Source organism: Oncorhynchus keta, chromosome 14, assembly GCF_023373465.1.
Source record: "Oncorhynchus keta strain PuntledgeMale-10-30-2019 chromosome 14, Oket_V2, whole genome shotgun sequence".
Lineage (NCBI taxonomy): Eukaryota > Metazoa > Chordata > Actinopteri > Salmoniformes > Salmonidae > Oncorhynchus > Oncorhynchus keta.
The window spans coordinates 1,086,397-1,107,817 of NC_068434.1; the positions used below are offsets into that span (position 1 = coordinate 1,086,397).

The following is a 21,421-nucleotide window of genomic DNA, read 5'->3' on the forward strand; positions in this document are numbered from 1 at the left end:
CCACCCATGAAGTAATTAAGAGAAACGAATCTCCCTGTTCCATTGCATGCCTTCCCTCCATTTAAAAGGATATCAACCAGATTCCTTCCCCTATGGCTTCCACATGGTGTGAACAGTCTTTAGACATAGTTTCAGGCTTTTATTCTTAAAAATGAGCGAGAACAATCACTTCGTGTCAGTGGATGGCTGGGTGCCAGCAGAGTTTTGCATGCGCAACAGCTTGGAGCAGACATTTTCTCTCTCTCTCCTATTGAAAAAGCTACGGTCCGGTTGAAATATTATTGATTATTTATTGTAAAAACAACCTTAGGATTGATTATAAAAAACATTTTTACGAACTTTACGGATACAATTTGGAATTTTCATCTGCCCGTCATGACCTGCACGAGCCTGTGGATTTCTGGACAAAACGTATCAACCAAATGGAGGTATTTTGGATATAAAAATTATCTTTATGGAACAAAAGGAACATTGTGTAAGTGGGAGTCTCGTGAGTGCGAACACCCGAAGATCATCAAAGGTAAGCGATTAATTTGATTGCTTTTCTGAATTTCGTGACCAATCTACTTTGCTGCTAGATGTTTGGAATGTTTTGTCTGCTGAGAGAGATTTCCTAACATAAACACTTGTAGCTTTTGCTGTAAAGCTTTTTTGAAATCTGACATGCCAGGTAGATTAACAACAAGCTAAGCTGTGTTTTGCTATATTGCACTTGTGATTTCATGAAAATAAAATATTTTTAGTAATTTCATTTGAGTTTGGCGCTCTACAAAATGGTTGTTGACGAAAATGATCCCGCTAAAGGGATGGGTGTGCCAAGAAGTTAACCGTGTCCAAAGAAGGGCCAGATGTATACAGAATGGTGTCGTCTGCGTAGAGGTGGATCATGGAATCACCCGCAGCAAGAACGCAGCAAGAACGACATCGTTGATATATACAGAGAAAAGAGTCGGCCCTAGAATTGAACCCTGTGGTACCCCCATAGAGACTGCCAGAGGTCGAGACAACAGGCCCTCTGATTTGACACACTAAACTCAATCTGAGAAGTATTTGGTGAATCAGACGTTGCAGTCATTTGAGAATGAAAGGCTGCTGACTACCGATAAGAATGTGGTGATTGACAGAGTCAAAAGCCTTGGCCAGGTCAATGAAGATGGCTGCACAGTACTTTATCGATGACGGTTATGATATCATTTAGTACCTTGAGCGTGGTTGAGGTGCACCCGTGACAAGCTCGGAAACAGCAGAGAAGGTACGGTGGGATTCGAAATGGTCAGTGATCTGTTAATAACTAGGCTTTCGAAGTCTTTAGAGAGGCAGTGCAGGATGGATATAGGTCTATAACAGTTTGGGTCTAGAGTGGCCCCCCCCTTTGAAGAGGAGGCCGCGGCAGCTTTCCAATCTTTAGGGATCTCGGACTATACGAAAAAGAGGTTGAACAGACTGGTAATAGGGGTTGCAACAACTGTGGCAGATAGTTTTAGAAAGAGAGGGTCCAGATTGTCTAGCTCAGCTGATTTGTACGGGTCCAGATTTTGCAGCTCTTTCAGAACCTGCTTTCTGGATTTGGGTGAAGGAGAAATGGGGGAGGCTTGGGCAAGTAGCTGCGGGGGGTGAGGAGCTGTAGGCCGGGGTTGGGGTAAACAGGAAGACGGCATGGCCAGCTGTAGAGAAATTCTTATTGAAATTCTCGATTATCGTTGTTTATCGGTGGTGACAGTATTACCTATCTTCAGTGCAGTGGGCCGCTGGGAGCAGGTGTTCTTATTCTCCATGGACTTTACAGTGTCCCAGAACATTTTTTGAGTTTGTGTTGCAGGAAGCAAATTCCTGCTTGAAAAAGCTCGCCTTGGCTTTTCTAACTGCCTGTGTATATTGGTTTCTAGCTTCCCTGAAAAGTTGCATATCACGGGGGCTGTTCGATGCTTATGCAGAACGCCATAGGTTGTTTTTGTGTTGGTTAAGGGCAGTCAGGTCTGGAGAGAACCAAGGGCTATATCTTTTCCTGGTTCTACATTTCTTGAATGGGGCATGCTTATTTAAGATGGTGAGGAAGGCATACAAAAAAAATAACCAGGCATCCTCTACTGACGGGATGAGATCAATATCCTTCCAGGATACCCCGGCCAGGTCGATTAGAAAGGCCTGCTCGCTGAAGTGTTTGATTGTATTTATCATCATTAGTCATTTAGGTCAACATTGGATCATTCAGAGATCCTCACTGAACTTCTGGAGAGTTTGCTGCACTGAAAGTAAAGGGGCTGAATAATTTTGCACGCCCAATTTTTCTGTTTTTTATTTGTTAAAAAAGTTTGAAATATCCAATAAATGTCGTTCCACTTCATGATTGTGTCCCACTTGTTGTTGATTCTTCACAAAAAAATACAGTTTTATATCTTTATGTTTGAAGCCTGAAATGTGTCAAAAGGTCGCAAAGTTCAAGGGGTCCGAATACTTTCGAAAGGCACTGTATATTCCAGGTCGAATAAACTGGTCAAACTAAGTAGAGAATCAATCTTCAGGATGTTATTTTCATATATATCCAATAACGTTCCAACCGGAGCATGCGTTTTCATCTGCAGCCAAATGGAACAATGGTGATATCAAATGCGCAGCAGGGAAATTGCATTCTGCCAGGACAGTGACTCACCAGAGGCTCCATTCCACGTTCTACTGAATTAGGACATCTAGTGGAAGGCGTAGGAAGTATTAACAGATCCTTATCTTATTTGGAAGTGAAGAGGCGATGACTTAAAATTAGACCCGCTTTCAGAATTTCACTTCCTGTTTAGAAGATTGCCTGCCCTATGAGTTCTGTTATACTCACAGACATAATTCAAACAGTTTTAGAAACGTCAGAGTGTTTTCTATCCAATAGTAACAATAATATGCATATATAAGCAATCTAGGACAGAGTAGGATGCAGTTCATTATGGGCACGCAATTCATCCAAAGTGAAAATACTGCCCCCTATCCCCAACAAGTTTTAACTGACTTGTCTAGTTAAATAAAGGTTTTTAAAAAATGGTATACTTGGCTAAAAGCCAGGGAAAATACAGCGCGGCAAATTCAAATAAAATGATTTAAAAATCAAACTTTCATTAATAAATCACACATGTAAGATACTAAATTAAAGCTACACTCGTTGTGAATCCAGCCAACATGTCAAATTCTTAAAAGGCTTTTCGGCGAAAGCATAAGAATCTATTATCTGATGATAGCACAACAGTAAACAAAGAGAGTAGCATATTTTAACCCTGCAGGCGCTACACAAAACGCAGAAATAAAATATAAAACATGCCTTACCTTTGACGAGCTTCTTTTGTTGGCACTCCAATATGTCCCATAAACATCACAAATGGTCCTTTTGTTCTATTAATTCCGTCCATATATATCCAAAACAGCTTCCAAATTTCACAACATCACTACAAAATATCTTAAAAGTTGCCTGTAAACTTTGCCAAAACATTTCATACTACTTTTGTAATACAACTTCAGGTATTTTTCAACATTAATAATCGATCAAATTGAAGACGGGTCTATCGGTTTTCAATAGAGGATGAGAGGAAACTAACGCTACTTTTCAAGTCTTGCGCAACTCTTAACAATGTTACCCATTTCCTAGATGGCCGTACTTCTTCATTACACAAAGGAATGACCTCAACCAAATTCCAAAGACTGGTGACATTCAAAAAACGGTTAGTCCTCGGGGTTTTGCCTGCTACATAAGTTCTGTTATACTCACAGACATGATGCAAACAGTTTTAGAAACTTCAGAGTGTTTTCTATCCAAATCTACTAATAATATGCTAATCTTATATTCTTGGCATGAATAGCAGGAAGTTGAAATTGGGCACGCTATTTATCCAAAAGTGAAAATGCTGCCCCCTATACCTTAAGCGCACCCGACACGCAGGCCTGCCATCTAGCCATCTGGAAATGCAAATGCTCTACGCTAAATGCTAATAGCACTCGTTAAAACTCAAACGTTCATTAAAACACACATGCAGGGTACTGAATTAAAGCTACACTCGTTGTGAATCCAGCCAACAAGTCAGATTTTTAAAATGCTTTTCGGCGAAAGCATGAGAAGCTATTATCCGATAGCATGCAACATCCCGAAATACCTGAAGGGGACGTAAACAAAATAATTAGCATAGCCGGCGCTACACAAAACGCAGAAATAAAATATAAAACATTCATTACCTTCGACGAGCTTCTTTGTTGGCACTCCTAGATGTCCCATAAACATCACTATTGTGTCTTTTTTTCGATTAAATCGGTCCATATATACCCTAAATATCGATCTATGAAGACTGTGTGATCCAGGAAAAAACAGCGTTTTAAAACGCAACGTCATTTTTTTTTTATTAAAAAAGTCGACGATAAACTTTCACAAAACACTTCAAAATACTTTTGTAATCCAACTTTAGGTATTAGTAAACTTTAATAATCTATCAAATTGATCACGGGGCGATGTGTATTGAATAGCTCCACGTCTTCAAATCATGTTCGGAAATTTCTCCTCCTAAACATCCTGTCGGAGACCGAAAGGAATGGGCTCTCTCTTACTCGTTTGACCAAGAAACAAAGCCCAGGCAATTGACAAGACTGGCGACATCGTGTGGAAGCTGTAGGACTTGCAATCTCAGCCCCATGTAATTTGGTTTCCCATAGACAATACATGCAAGTGGCGGATTGATATTTTTTCCAGATTTTGGTGATCAGTTTTTCTTCCGCTTTTCGATGAAACACACGTTCTGTTATAGTCACAGCTGTGATTTAACCAGTAGAAACGTCAGAGTGTTTTCTATCCACACATACTAATCATATGCATATACTATATTCCTGGCATGAGTAGCAGGACGCTGAAATGTTGCGCGATTTTTAACAGAATGTTCGAAAAAGTAGGGGGTAGGCTTAACAGGTTTTAAACAGGTCAACATTCACAAGGCTACGGGGCCAGACGGATTACCAGGATGTCTACTTTGAGCATGCACTGACCAACTAGCAATTGTCTTCACTGACATGTTCAACCTGTCCCTGACTGAGTCAGTAATACAAACATGTTTCAAACAGACCACCATAGTCCCTGTGCCCAAGAACACTGATGTAACCTGCCTAAATGACTACTGACCTGTAGCACTCACATCTGTAGCCATGAAGTACTTTCAAAGAATGGTCATGGCTCACATCAACACCATTATCCCAGAAATCCGAGACCCACTCCAATTTGCATACCTCCCCAACAGATCCACAGATGTTGCAATCTCTATTGCACTCCACACTGCCCTTTCTCACCTGGACAAAGGGAACACTTACGTGAGAATGCTATTCATTGACTACAGCTCAGCGTTCAACACCATAGTGCCCTCAAAGCTCATTACTAAGCTAAGGACACTGGGACTAAATGCCTGTCTCCGCAACTGGATCCTTGGACTTCCTGACAGGCCACCCCAGGTGGTAAGGGAAGGTAACAACACATCTGCCTCTCTTACTCTCAACATGGGGGCCCCTCAGTGGTGCATGCTTAGTCCCCTCCTGTACTCCCGGTTCACCCATGACTGCATGGCCAGGCACAACTCCATCATTAAATTTGCCAACGACACAACAGTGGTAGGCATGAGACTATAGGGAGGAGGTCAGAGACCTGGCCATGTGGTGCCAGGATAACAACCTCTTCTTCAACCTGATCAAGACAAAGGAGATGTCTGTGGACTACAAGAAAAAGAGGTGGTGTCCGCATCACAAACAAACTATCATGGTCCAAACACACCAGACAGCCGTGAAGAGGGCACAACAAAGCCTATTCCCCCCAAGAAACTGAAAAGATTTGGCATGGGTCCTGAGATCCCAAAAAGTTCTACAGCTGCACCATTGAGAGCATCCTGACTGGTTGCATTACTGCCTGGTATGGCAACTGTTTGGCCTCCGACCGCAAGGCACTACAGAGGGTAGTTCGTACGGCCCAGTACATCACTGGGGCCAAGCTTCCTGCCATCCAGGACCTCTATACCAGGCGGTGCCAGGGGAAGGCCCTAAAAATTATCAAAGACTCCAGCCACCTTATTCATAGTCTGTTCTCTGCTACCGCATGGCAAGTGGTACTGGAGCACCAGGTCTAGGTCCAACTGCTTCTACCCCCAAGCCATAAGACTTCTGAACAGCTCATCAAATGGCTACCCAGACTTTGCATTGTGCCCCCACCCTCTCTTTTACGCTGATGCTACTCTCTGGTGATTAGCTATGCATAGTCACTTTAACTCTACCTACATGTACACATTTCTTCAATTACCTCAACAAACCTGTGCCCCGCACATTGACTCTGTACCGGTACCCCTGTATATAGCCTCCACACTGACTCTGTACCGGTACCCCCTGTATATAGCCTCCACATTGACTCTGTACCAGTACCCCCTGTATATAGCCTCCACATTGACTCTGTACCGGTACCCCCTGTATATAGCCTCCACATTGACTCTGTACCGGTACCCCCTGTATATAGCCTCCACATTGACTCTGTACCAGTACCCCCTGTATATAGCCTCCACATTGACTCTGTACCAGTACTCACTGTATATAGCCTCCACATTGACTCTGTACCGGTACCCCCTGTATATAGCCTCCACATTGACTCTGTACCGGTACCCCCTGTATATAGCCTCCACATTGACTCTGTACCGGTACCCCCTGTATATAGCCTCCACATTGACTCTGTACCGGTACTCCCTGTATATAGCCTCCACAATGACTCTGTACCGGTACCCCCTGTATATAGCCTCCACATTGACTCTGTACCGGTACCCCCTGTATATAGCCTCCACATTGACTCTGTACCAGTACTCCCTGTATATAGCCTCCACATTGACTCTGTACCGGTACCCCCTGTATATAGCCTCCACATTGACTCTGTACCGGTACCCCCTGTATATAGCCTCCACATTGACTCTGTACCGGTACCCCCTGTATATAGCCTCCACATTGACTCTGTACCGGTACCCCCTGTATATAGCCTCCACAATGACTCTGTACCGGTACCCCCTGTATATAGCCTCCACATTGACTCTGTACCGGTACCCCCTGTATATAGCCTCCACATTGACTCTGTACCGGTACCCCCTGTATATAGCCTCCACATTGACTCTGTACCAGTACCCCCTGTATATAGCCTCCACATTGACTCTGTACCAGTACCCCCTGTATATAGCCTCCACATTGACTCTGTACTGGTACCCCCTGTATATAGCCTCCACATTGACTCTGTACCAGTACCCCCTGTATATAGCCTCCACATTGACTCTGTACCAGTACCCCCTGTATATAGCCTCCACATTGACTCTGTACCGGTACCCCCGGTAAGTCAAATTGGATTTGACTTGAAAAAGTCCTGGGGTCTGAATACTTTCATAACTTATAACTTGTTGATGTGTCTCACTTGTCTATGTGTATTACTTGTCTATGTGTATTACTTGTCTATGTGTATTACTTGTCTATGTGTTCTACTTGTCTATGTGTTCTACTTGTCTATGTGTTCTACTTGTCTATGTGTTCTACTTGTCTATGTGTTCTACTTGTCTATGTGTTCTACTTGTCTATGTGTTCTACTTGTCTATGTGTATTACTTGTCTATGTGTATTACTTGTCTATGTGTTCTACTTGTCTATGTGTTCTACTTGTCTATGTGTTCTACTTGTCTATGTGTTCTACTTGTCTATGTGTATTACTTGTCTATGTGTATTACTTGTCTATGTGTTCTACTTGTCTATGTGTTCTACTTGTCTATGTGTTCTACTTGTCTATGTGTTCTACTTGTCTATGTGTTCTACTTGTCTATGTGTCTCACTTGTCTATGTGTTCTACTTGTCTATGTGTTCTACTTGTCTATGTGTTCTACTTGTTGATGTGTCTCACTTGTCTATGTGTTCTACTTGTCTATGTGTTCTACTTGTCTATGTGTCTCACTTGTCTATGTGTTCTACTTGTCTATGTGTTCTACTTGTCTATGTGTTCTACTTGTCTATGTGTTCTACTTGTCTATGTGTTCTACTTGTCTATGTGTATTACTTGTCTATGTGTATCACTTGTCTATGTGTTCTACTTGTCTATGTGTTCTACTTGTCTATGTGTTCTACTTGTCTATGTGTTCTACTTGTCTATGTGTATTACTTGACTATGTGTATCACTTGTCTATGTGTCTCACTTGTCTATGTGTTCTACTTGTCTATGTGTTCTACTTGTCTATGTGTTCTACTTGTCTATGTGTTCTACTTGTCTATGTGTTCTACTTGTCTATGTGTATTACTTGTCTATGTGTATCACTTGTCTATGTGTTCTACTTGTCTATGTGTTCTACTTGTCTATGTGTTCTACTTGTCTATGTGTTCTACTTGTCTATGTGTATTACTTGTCTATGTGTATTACTTGTCTATGTGTTCTACTTGTCTATGTGTTCTACTTGTCTATGTGTTCTACTTGTCTATGTGTGTTATAACATTTGATGTGTTATTGCTTGTTGATGTGTGTTATTGTCTATGTGTTCTACTTGTCTATGTGTTCTACTTGTCTATGTGTTCTACTTGTCTATGTGTTCTACTTGTCTATGTGTTCTACTTGTCTATGTGTTCTACTTGTCTATGTGTGTTATAACATTTGATGTGTTATTGCTTGTTGATGTGTGTTATTGTCTATGTGTTCTACTTGTCTATGTGTTCTACTTGTCTATGTGTTCTACTTGTCTATGTGTTCTACTTGTCTATGTGTTCTACTTGTCTATGTGTTCTACTTGTCTATGTGTTCTACTTGTCTATGTGTGTTATTGTCCATGTGTGTTATTGTCTGTGTGTTATTACTTGTATGTTGTTTGCTTGTCGATGTGTGTTGTTTGCTTGTCTAAGTGTGTTGTTTGCTTGTCTAAGTGTGTTGTTTGCTTTTCAATGTGTGTTGTTTGCTTGTCTAAGTGTGTTGTTTGCTTTTCAATGTGTGTTGTTTGCTTGTCTAAGTGTGTTGTTTGCTTGTCTAAGTGTGTTGTTTGCTTGTCTAAGTGTGTTGTTTGCTTGTCTAAGTGTGTTGTTTGCTTGTCTAAGTGTGTTGTTTGCTTGACTAAGTGTGTTGTTTGCTTGTCTAAGTGTGTTGTTTGCTTTTCAATGTGTGTTGTTTGCTTGTCTAAGTGTGTTGTTTGCTTGTCTAAGTGTGTTGTTTGCTTGTCTAAGTGTGTTGTTTGCTTTTCAATGTGTGTTGTTTGCTTGTCTATGTGTGTTGTTTGCTTGTCTAAGTGTGTTGTTTGTCGATGTGTTGTTTGCTTGTCGATGTGTGTTGTTTGCTTGTCTGTGTGTTGTTTGCTTGTCGATGTGTGTTGTTTGCTTGTCGATGTGTGTTGTTTGCTTGTCTGTGTGTTGTTTGCTTGTCGATGTGTGTTGTTTGCTTGTCGATGTGTGTTGTTTGCTTGTCGATGTGTGTTGTTTGCTTGTCTATGTGTGTTGTTTGCTTGTCAATGTGTGTTGTTTGCTTGTCTATGTGTGTTGTTTGCTTGTCAATGTGTGTTGTTTGCTTGTCGATGTGTGTTGTTTGCTTGTCGATGTGTGTTGTTTGCTTGTCTATGTGTGTTTTTGTAAGCCCTGCTCTCTGTTCCTCCCCCTCCAGCCAACGAGCCCCAACCGTGGCTGGTTTGTTCCCCCGTTTGGAGGCAATCCTTGGTGGGTGTACGTGGTGTCAGCGGTGCCTGCCCTGCTGGTCACCATCCTACTCTTCATGGACCAGCAGATCACCGCTGTCATCGTCAACAGGAAGGAGCACATGCTGAAGGTTGGACAGGGCAGGGTCTCAATAGTCTGAAGATAGGACAGGGCAGGATCTCAATAGTCTGAAGGTAGGACAGGGCAGGATCTCAATAGTCTGAAGGTAGGACAGGGCAGGATCTCAATAGTCTGAAGGTAGGACAGGGCAGGATCTCAATAGTCTGAAGGTAGGACAGGGCAGGATCTCAATAGTCTGAAGGTAGGACAGGGCAGGATCTCAATAGTCTGAAGGTAGGACAGGGCAGAATCTCAATAGTCTGAAGGTAGGACAGGGCAGAATCTCAATAGTCTGAAGGTTTTATAGGGCAGGGTCTTAATAGTCTTAAGGTAGGACAGGGTCTCAATAGTCTGAAGGTAGGACAGGGCAGAGTCTCAATAGTCTGAAGGTAGGACAGGGCAGGATCTCAAAAGTCTGAAGGTTTTATAGGGCAGGATATCAATAGTCTGAAGGTAGGACAGGGCAGGTTCTCAATAGTCTGAAGGTTTTATAGGGCAGGGTCTCAATAGTCTGAAGGTTTTATAGGACAGGGTCTCAATAGTCTGAAGTTAGGACAGGGCAGGATCTCAATAGTCTGAAGGTAGGACAGGGCAGGGTCTCAATAGTCTGAAAGTTTTATAGGGCAGGTTCTCAATAGTCCGAAGGTTTTATAGGGCAGGGTCTCAATAGTCTGAAGGTAGGACAGGGCAGGATCTCAATAGTCTGAAGGTTTTATAGGGCAGGGTCTCAATAGTCTGAAGGTTTTATAGGGCCGGTTCTCAATAGTCTGAAGGTTTTATAGGACAGGGTCTCAATAGTCTGAAGGTAGGACAGGGCAGGTTCTCAATAGTCTGAAGGTAGGACAGGACAGGGTCTCAATAGTCTGAAGGTAGGACAGGACAGGATCTCAATAGTCTGAAGTTAGGACAGGACAGGGTCTCAATAGTATGAAGGTTTTATAGGGCAGGGTCTCAATAGTCTGAAGGTAGGACAGGGCAGGATCTCAATAGTCTGAAGTTAGGACAGGACGGGGTCTCAATAGTATGAAGGTTTTATAGGGCAGGATCTTAATAATCTGAAGGTAGGACAGGGTCTCAATAGTCTGAAGGTGTTATAGGGCAGGGTCTCAATAGTCTGAAGATTTTATAGGGCAGGATCTCAATAGTCTTAAGGTAGGACAGGGTCTCAATAGTCTGAAGGTGTTATAGGGCAGGGTCTCAAAAGTCTGAAGGTTTTATAGGTCAGGATCTCAATAGTCTGAAGGTGTTATAGGGCAGGGTCTAAATAGTCTGAAGGTTTTATAGGGCAGGGTCTCAATAGTCTGAAGGTAGGACAGGGCAGGATCTCAATAGTCTGAAGGTAGGACAGGGCAGGGTCTAAATAGTCTGAAGGTTTTATAGGGCAGGGTCTCAATAGTCTGATGGTTTTATAGGGCAGGGTCTCAATAGTCTGAAGGTGTTATAGGGCAGGGACTCAATAGTCTTAAAGTAGGACAGGGTCTCAATAGTCTGAAGGTGTTATAGGGCAGGGTCTAAATATTCTGAAGGTTTTATAGGACAGGGTCTCAATAGTCTGAAGGTTTTATAGGGCAGGGTCTCAATAGTCTGAAGGTATTATAGGACAGGGTCTCAATAGTCTGAAGGTTTTATAGGACAGGGTCTCAATAGTCTGAAGGTTTTATAGGGCAGGGTCTCAATAGTCTGAAGGTAGGACAGGACAGGGTCTCAATAGTCTGAAGGTTTTATAGGGCAGGGTCTCAATAGTCTGAAGGTTTTATAGGGCAGGGTCTCAATAGTCTGAAGGTAGGACAGGACAGGGTATCAATAGTCTGAAGGTTTTATAGGGCAGGGTCTCAATAAGTCTGAAGGTAGGACAGGGCAGGATCTCAATAGTCTGAAGGTAGGACAGGGCAGGATCTCAACAGTCTGAAGGTTGGACAGGACAGGGTCTCAATAGTCTGAAGGTTTTATAGGGCAGGGTCTCAATAGTCTTAAGGTAGGACAGGGTCTCAATAGTCTGAAGGTGTTATAGGGCAGGGTCTAAATAGTCTGAAGGTTTTATAGGACAGGGTCTCAATAGTCTGAAGGTTTTATAGGGCAGGGTCTCAATAGTCTGAAGGTAGGACAGGGCAGGGTCTCAATAGTCTGAAGGTTTTTTTAGTAGGGCAGGGTCTCAATAGTCTGAAGGTTTTATAGGGCAGGGTCTCAATAGTCTGAAGGTAGGACAGGACAGGGTCTCAATAGTCTGAAGGTTTTATAGGGCAGGGTCTCAATAGTCTGAAGGTATTACAGGGCAGGGTCTCAATAGTCTGAAGGTTTTATAGGGCAGGGTCTCAATAAGTCTGAAGGTAGGACAGGGCAGGATCTCAATAGTCTGAAGGTAGGACAGGGCAGGATCTCAACAGTCTGAAGGTTGGACAGGACAGGGTCTCAATAGTCTGAAGGTTTTATAGGGCAGGGTGTCAATAGTCTGAATGTAGGACAGGGCAGGATCTCAATAGTCTGAAGGTTTTATAGGGCAGGATCTCAATAGTCTGAAGGTAGGACAGGGCAGGGTCTCAATAGTCTGAAGGTTTTATAGGGCAGGGTCTCAATAGTCTGAAGGTTTTATAGGGCAGGGTCTCAATAGTCTGAATGTAGGACAGGGCATGATCTCAATAGTCTGAAGGTAGGACAGGGAAGGGTCTCAATAGTCTGAAAGTTTTATAGGGCAGGTTCTCAATAGTATGAAGGTTTTATAGGGCAGGGTCTCAATAGTCTGAAGGTAGGACAGGGCAGGGTCTCAAAAGTCTGAAGGTTTTATAGGGCAGGGTCTCAATTGTCTGAAAGTTTTATAGGGCAGGATCTCAATAGTCTGAAGGTTTTATAGGACATGATGTCAATAGTCTGAAGGTTTTATAGGGCAGGATATCAATAGTCTTAAGGTAGGACAGGGTCTCAATAGTCTGAAGGTAGGACAGTGCAGGTTCTCAATAGTCTAAAGGTTTTATAGGGCAGGATGTCAATAGTCTGAAGGTTTTATAGGGCAGGATATCAATAGTCTTAAGGTGGGACATGGTCTCAATAGTCTGAAGGTAGGACAGGGCAGGTTCTCAATAGTCTGAAGGTTTTATAGGGCAGGGTCTCAATAGTCTGAAGGTTTTATAGGGCAGGTTCTCAATAGTCTGAAGGTTTTATAGGGCAGGGTCTCAATAGTCTGAAGGTAGGACAGGACAGGGTCTCAATAGTGTGAAGATTTTATAGGGCAGGATATCAATAGTCTTAAGGTAGGACATGGTCTCAATAGTCTGAAGGTAGGACAGGGCAGGTTCTCAATAGTCTGAAGGTTTTATAGGGCAGGGTCTCAATAGTCTGAAGGTTTTATAGGGCAGGTTCTCAATAGTCTGAAGGTTTTATAGGGCAGGGTCTCAATAGTCTGAAGGTAGGACAGGACAGGGTCTCAATAGTGTGAAGGTAGGACAGGACAGGGTCTCAATAGTCTGAAGGTAGGACAGGGCAGGATCTAAATAGTCTGAAGGTTTTATAGGGCAGGGTCTCAATAGTCTGATGGTTTTATAGGGCCGGGTCTCAATAGTGTGAAGGTAGGACAGGACAGGGTCTAAATAGTCTGAAGGTAGGACATGGCAGGATCTCAATAGTCTGAAGGTGTTATAGGGCCGGGTCTCAATAGTCTGATGGTTTTATAGGGCCGGGTCTCAATAGTCTGAAGGTTTTATAGGGCAGGGTCTCAATAGTCTGAAGGTTTTATAGGGCCGGGTCTCAATAGTCTTAAGGTAGGACAGGACAGGGTCTAAATAGTCTGAAGGTAGGACAGGACAGGGTCTCAATAGTCTGAAGGTAGGACATGGCAGGATCTCAATAGTCTGAAGGTTTTATAGGGCCGGGTCTCAATAGTCTTAAGGTAGGACAGGGTCTCAATAGTCTGAAGGTAGGACAGGACAGGGTCTCAATAGTCTGAAGGTTTTATAGGGCAGGGTCTCAATAGTCTGAAGGTAGGACAGGGCAGGGTCTCAATAGTCTGAAGGTTTTATAGGACAGGGTCTCAATAGTCTGAAGGTTTTATAGGGCAGGGTCTCAATAGTCTGATGGTTTTATAGGGCCGGGTCTCAATAGTCTGAAGGTTTTATAGGGGAGGGTCTCAATAGTCTGAAGGTTTTATAGGGCAGGGTCTCAATACTCTGATGGTTTTATAGGGCCGGGTCTCAATAGTCTGAAGGTTTTATAGGGCAGGGTCTCAATAGTCTGAAGGTTTTATAGGGCCGGGTCTCAATAGTCTTAAGGTAGGACAGGACAGGATCTCAATAGTCTGAAGGTAGGACAGGACAGGGTCTAAATAGTCTGAAGGTAGGACATGGCAGGATCTCGATAGTCTGAAGGTGTTATAGGGCAGGGTCTCAATAGTCTGATGGTTTTATAGGGCCGGGTCTCAATAGTCTTAAGGTAGGACAGGGTCTCAATAGTCTGAAGGTAGGACATGGCCGGATCTCAATAGTCTGAAGGTTTTATAGGGCCGGGTCTCAATAGTCTGAAGGTAGGACAGGACAGGGTCTCAATAGTCTGAAGGTTTTATAGGGCAGGGTCTCAATAGTCTGAAGGTAGGACAGGGCAGGGTCTCAATAGTCTGAAGGTTTTATAGGACAGGGTCTCAATAGTCTGAAGGTAGGACAGGACAGGGTCTCAATAGTCTGAAGGTTTTATAGTGCAGGGTCCCAATAAGTCTGAAGGTAGGACAGGGCAGGATCTCAATAGTCTGAAGGTTGGACAGGACAGGGTCTCAATAGTCTGAAGGTTTTATAGGGCAGGGTCTCAATAGTCTGAAGGTTTTATAGGGCAGGGTCTCAATAGTCTGAAGGTAGGACAGGGTCTCAATAGTCTGAAGGTAGGACAGGACAGTAGATCAATAATCTGAAGGTAGGACAGGACAGGGTCTCAATAGTCTGAAGGTAGGACAGGACAGAGTCTCAATAGTCTGAAGGTTTTATAGGGCAGGGTCTCAATAGTCTGAAGGTGTTATAGGGCAGGGTCTAAATAGTCTGAAGGTTTTATAGGACAGGGTCTCAATAGTCTGAAGGTTTTATAGGGCAGGGTCTCAATAGTCTGAAGGTAGGACAGGGTCTCAATAGTCTGAAGGTAGGACAGGACAGTAGATCAATAGTCTGAAGGTAGGACAGGACAGGGTCTCAATAGTCTGAAGGTTTTATAGGGCAGGGTCTCAATAGTCTGAAGGTAGGACAGGGCAGGGTCTCAATAGTCTGAAGGTAGGACAGGACAGTAGATCAATAGTCTGAAGGTAGGACAGGACAGTAGATCAATAGTCTGAAGGTAGGACAGGACAGTAGATCAATAGTCTGAAGGTAGGACAGGACAGTAGATCAATAGTCTGAAGGTAGGACAGGACAGTAGATCAATAGTCTGAAGGTAGGACAGGACAGAGTCTCAATAGTCTGAAGGTTTTATAGGGCAGGGTCTCAATAGTCTGAAGGTAGGACAGGGCAGGGTCTCAATAGTCTGAAGGTTTTATAGGACAGGGTCTCAATAGTCTGAAGGTAGGACAGGACAGGATCTCAATAGTCTGAAGGTTGGACAGGACAGGGTCTCAATAGTCTGAAGGTTTTATAGGGCAGGGTCTCAATAGTCTGAAGGTTTTATAGGGCAGGGTCTCAATAGTCTGAAGGTAGGACAGGGTCTCAATAGTCTGAAGGTAGGACAGGACAGTAGATCAATAATCTGAAGGTAGGACAGGACAGAGTCTCAATAGTCTGAAGGTTTTATAGGGCCGGGTCTCAATAGTCTGAAGGTTTTATAGGACAGAGTCTCAATAGTCTGAAGGTTTTATAGGGCAGGGTCTCAATAGTCTGAAGGTGTTATAGGGCAGGGTCTAAATAGTCTGAAGGTTTTATAGGACAGGGTCTCAATAGTCTGAAGGTAGGACAGGGTCTCCGTGTGTTTTAATGTCTGCTGTCCTCTTAACAGAAAGGCGCAGGCTACCACCTGGACCTGTTCTGGGTTGCAGTTCTGATGATAGTATGTTCCTTCATGGGGTTGCCATGGTACGTGGCGGCAACGGTCATCTCAATCGCTCACATAGACAGTCTGAAGATGGAGACAGAGACATCCGCCCCTGGAGAAATGCCCAAGTTCTTGGGAGTGAGGTGAGCATGATGACAAAATCAAATCAAAATCAAATTTGATTTGTCACATGAGTCGTATACAACAGGTGTAGACTAGTACTGTGTCGATGTGCAAGGGTACTAGGTAATTGAGGTAGATATGTACATACAGGTAGGTGTAAATCGACTAGACAACAGGACAGATAATAAACGGTAACAGCAGTGTTAATTTAAATAGTTAGTGCATAAAGTGTCAATGCTGATATTCCAGGTAGCTAGCTATTGGTTAACTATTTATCAGTCTTGGGGGTAGAAGCTGTTCAGCGTCCTGTTGGTTTCAGACTTAGTGCATCGGTACCGCTTGGTTTGCGGTAGCAGAAAGAACAGTATATAGGTCATGGATGGCAGAAAGCTTAGACCAGTGATGTACTGGGCCGTATGCATCATCCTCTGTAGCACTTTACGGTCGGATGCCTAGCAGTTGCCATACCAAGCAGTGATGCAACTGGTCAAGATGCACTAAATGGTGCAGCTGTAGACGCCAAATCTTTTCATCCTCCTGAGGGGGAAGGGGCATTGTCATGCCCTCTTCATGACTGTGTTGGTGTGTTTGGACTATGATAATTCTTTAGTTATGTGGACACAGAGGAACTTGTAGCTCTCAACCTGCACCACTACAGCCCATCGATGTGGATTGGGGCGTGCTTGACCCTCATTTTCCTGAAGTCCATGATCAACTCCTTTAGCTTGCTGAAATTGAACGAGAGCTTGTTGTCCTGGCACCACACTGCCAGGTCTCTGACCTCCTCCCTGTAGGCTGTCTCATGGTCACCGGTGATGCCTACCACTGCCTTGTCTTCTGCAAACGTAATGATGGTGTTGGAGTCGTGCGCTGCCAAGCAATCGTGGGTGAACAGGGAATACAGGAGGGGACTAAGCAGGGGTGGGGGGCCCCTGTGTAGGTTCAGTGTGGAGGATATGTTGTTACCTACCCTCACCACCTGGTGCCGGCCCATCAAGAAGTCTAGGATCCAGTTACAGAGGTAGGTGTTTAATCCCAGGGTCCTTAGCTTAGAGATGAGCTTGGAGGGCACTAAATGCTGAGCTGTAGTCAGTGAACACTGTTCTCACAGATTGTCCTTTTGTCCAGATGGGTGACGGCAATGTGGAGGGCAGTAGAGTTTGCATCATCTGTAGATCTCTAGGGGTGGTATGGGCAGTTGTTCCAGGGTGTCTGGGACAATGGTGTTGATGTGAGCCATGACCAGCGTTTCAATGCATTTCATGTCTACAGATGTGAGTGCTACAGGCGGTAGTCATTAAGACAGGTTACCTTGGTCTTCTTGGGCACAGGGACTATGGTGGTATGCTTGATTTGCGAAATGGAGGGTGAGGGAGAGGTTTGTATGCGTCTTTGTGTGTGGAAAGGTGGTCTAGAGTTTTTTTCCCTATTAGTTACACAGGTGACATGCAGGTAGAAATGAGGTAAAATGGATTTCAGTTGTCCTGCATTAAGGCTGCCTCTGGGTGAGCGTTTTCTTGTTTCCTTATGGCCCTAAGACCGTTGAGTGCGGTCTTAATGCCGGCATAGGTTTTTTTGGTGGTAAATCGACAGCTACGAAAAATATAGATGAAATCTCTATTGGTAACTGTGTGTGTGTGTTTGTGTGTATAACCAAAGCTATGTCTATGTTTTCCCTAGGGAGCAGAGAGTCACTGGTGTGTGTGTATTCATTCTGACGGGGCTGTCTGTCTTTATGTCTCCCATCCTCAAGGTATGTACCTACCTACTGTATACTGTAGACTGTAGGCTGTACTGTAGACTACTGTATACTGTAGACTGTGGGCTATACTGTAGACAACTGTATACTGTAGACTGTAGGCTGTGCTGTAGACTACTGTAGACTGTATACTGAAGACTATAGACTTTAGTCTGTACTGTAGACTACTGTAGGCTGTAGGCTGTACTGTAGATTACTGTAGACTGTAGTCCACTGTAGACTGTAGGCTGTGCTGTAGACTGTAGACTGAATTATGCACTGTAGAATACTGTAGACTGTGGACTGTGTTCTGTACTGTAGACTAGTGTCGTGTCGTTGGCTATGCCGGATCAAGTGATATGACATGCTATTCTATCAAATAATTTCTCCGTAATTAATATTACCTGATTGAGCTAATGTAATTAGCTAGAATATTTATGGAGCTGTTATCTTCCGAATAAACTCTTAAAGACCTAGTAATATTTTACATCAATAGCAGTCAATATTAATCGTCATCTTAACTCAGTCTCATCTGAAAGTTGTACATTCTTTGTTATCTGCACGAACCCTGGCTAACAAGTTGAATCAGCAATAGTTAGGTATTTATTTACTAAATACCTAACTAATCACATAGAATTACACATACACATAATTCAATCATAACTTGATTACAAATTACGTCATAAAGAAAAACGTCCCTAGCGGGCGGAACAGATATGACAGCTGGTTACACAAAAGAAAAGGGGCTGGGTTTGAGTGAAAGAGCGGGAAGACTGAGGAACAAAGGGCGAAGCTGTGTTATCGTAAATACAGAATCTTGTGCATTCTAAATTACCACCCATTTGGAAAAGGAAAATGCAATAAATATTTACTCTGAGCTGTTCTTCAGTTGGTTGGTGGTAGATGGAAGGCCGTGTGGCCCAACCGAGTCCTTTGTCCTTTGAAGAATGTCTCTTGTGGTCAACTGGATACGTTGTAGTAACGTCGTTGTGTGATAGACGGGATACTCTGTCTGTTCCTCCCTAACCCTCATTTGCATCTGCTGTTGCTTACTCAACGGCTTGGAGGTATCACTTCTATAGTGAATAAGAGTTCAAAGTTCATACCATTCGCAACCAAAGCTCATGCTGATGTTGGCTTCGTTCTATAGTTATTATCTGAACCATTCTGACATCGGACCGTCGTCCTCACATCTTCGGAACAGGAGGTTATATTGTCGTCAAGGCTTTATATAGGAAGGGAGAGGAGGGCGTGTTTGAAAAGTTTTATAGCCCATGTCCCTTCACAGGGGCGGGCCACTGATTGAGCAGAGCCCTATCTTATGAAAACGCAAATCTCACATTTTAGAAGCTAAAATCACATTCATCCCATCATTAATAATTTCATATTCAAACATTTAAATTGAACAACAATTCCATGTGAATCCGATAACTCTGATGTGTAGACATTCCACTGTAGAGTTTGTCATTTTATCATTGATGAGAATGTCTCAGATGACAACCGAACTGACATCATATTAAGTACCACCGCATATGTTCAATTGGTAGGATTATGAGAATATAGGTCATTTCCCCCCACCTTCTGATGTTCCCAGAATCTCTACGTTAACCAAGGGGTTTGCAAATGTAACATCAGTAGGGTAGAGAGAGGAAAAAGGGGAAAGAGGTATTTATGACTGTCATAAACCTATCCCCCAGGCCAACGTCATGACACTAGTGTAGACTAGACTGTACTGTAGACTACTGTAGGCTGTACTGGAGACTGTAGAATGTACTTTTGACTACTTTATACCATAGGCTGTAGACTGCAGACTACTGTAGACTGTGGGCTGTACTGTAAACTACTGTAGACTGTAGGCTGTGCTGTATACTACTGTAGACTTTAGGATGTACTGTAGACAACTGTAGACTGTAGGCTCTATTGTAGACTGTAGACTGTAGGCTGTACTGTAGTTGACTGTAGACTGTAGGCTCTATTGTAGACTGTAGACTGTAGGCTGTACTGTAGACGACTGTAGAATGTAGTTTAGACTACTGTAGACTACTGTAGACTGTAGGCTGTACAATAGACTACTGTAGACTGTAGGCTGTACTGTAGACTGTGGGCTATGGGCTGTACTGTAGACTATTGTAGACTGTAGACTGTGGTCTATACTGTAGACTACTGTAGACTGTAGGCTGTACAATAGACTACTGTAGACTGTAGGCTGTACTGTAGACTGTGGGCTATGGGCTGTACTGTAGACTATTGTAGACTGTAGACTGTGGTCTATACTGTAGACTACGGAAGACTGTAGGATGTACTGTAGACTACGGTAGAACATAGACTGTAGGCTGTACAATAGACTACTATAGACTGTAGGCTTTATTATAGACTGTAGACTGTATGCTGTACTGTAGACTGATGTAGACTGTAGATGTACTTTAGACTACTGTATACCATAGGCTGTATACTGTAGGCTGTACTGTAGACTACTAAAATCTGTACTGTAGACTGTGGGCTGTACTGCAGACTACTGTAGACTGTAGGCTTTATTGTAGACTGTAGGCTGTACTGTAGACTGTGGGCTGTACTGCAGACTACTGTAGACTCTAGACTGTGGGCTGTAATATAAACTGCTTTAGATTGTGTGCTGTACTGTAGACTACTGTGGGCTGTACTGTAGACTGTAGAATGTATACTGTACTGTAGACTACTTTGGACCATAGAATGTAGACTGTAAACTGTAGTCTGTACTGTAGACCACATTAGACTGTAGTCTGTAGGCTGTACTGTAGACTACTGTGGACCATAGACTGTAGACTGTAGTCTGTACTGTAGACAACTATAGGATGTAGTCTGTGCTGTAGACTACTGTAGACCATAGGCTGTGGACTGTAGGCTGTACAGTAGACTGCTGTAGAATGTGGGCTATACTGTAGACTACTGTAGACTGTGGACTGTACTGTAGACTATTGTAGAGTGTAGGCTGTACTGTAGATTATTGTAGAGTGTAGGCTGTACTGTAGACTATTGTAGAGTGTAAACTGTACTGTAGACAATTTTGGACCATAGGCTGTAGAATGTAGTCTATATATACCACCATAGACCACTATGGACTGTAGGCTGTACTGTAGACTAATATTGACTACTGTAGGCTGTACTGTAAACTACTGTAGACTACTGCAGACTGTAGGCTGTACTGTAGACTACAGTAGATGATAGATTGTAGACTGTATACTGAAGACTGTAGACTGTAATCTGTACTGTAGACTGTCGGCTGTGGGCTGTAGACTTTAGATTGTAGGCTGTGGACTGTACAGTAGACTACTGTAGACTTTAGATGACTGTAGGCTATAATCTAGACTATTGTAGATTTTACTCTGTACTGTAGACTGTCGGCTGTACTGTAGTCCACTGTAGCTGTACTGTAGACTACTGTAGACTATTGCCTGTATACTGTAGGCTGTATTGTAGTCTACTATAGACCATATACTTTAGACTGTATGCTGTACTGTTGAGTACTATAGACTGTAGGTTGCAAGGTAGACTAATGTAGAATTTATTGTAGATTACTGTAGACTGTAGAATGTACTACCGACTGTGGACTGTAAAACAATAATACAAACTTTGTTTCTCTTCAAGTTCATCCCCATGCCAGTGCTGTATGGAGTGTTCCTCTACATGGGCGTGGCATCTCTTAATGGAGTGCAGGTATTGGCTGATCAGGACCTGAGGGAACCAATGCCTGCATGTCACATTTACAGTTAGATTAGTTACATGTAGCAGAGGCTCTTATCCA

General features: G+C 43.2%; 1 protein-coding gene across 3 annotated transcripts in view; it reads left to right on the forward strand.

The window, feature by feature from the left end:
* The window catches only part of LOC118374644 (electrogenic sodium bicarbonate cotransporter 1-like), a 165,089-nt gene that overhangs the window by 105,115 nt on the left and 38,553 nt on the right, over nucleotides 1-21,421 (forward strand). For all 3 annotated transcript variants that reach the window (XM_052460801.1, XM_052460800.1, XM_052460802.1), the window contains exons 15-18: nucleotides 9,640-9,801; nucleotides 15,744-15,922; nucleotides 17,583-17,655; nucleotides 21,265-21,333. In XM_052460801.1, the coding sequence (XP_052316761.1) occupies nucleotides 9,640-9,801; nucleotides 15,744-15,922; nucleotides 17,583-17,655; nucleotides 21,265-21,333 (483 nt within the window). The remainder of the gene's footprint in view (nucleotides 1-9,639; nucleotides 9,802-15,743; nucleotides 15,923-17,582; nucleotides 17,656-21,264; nucleotides 21,334-21,421) is intronic.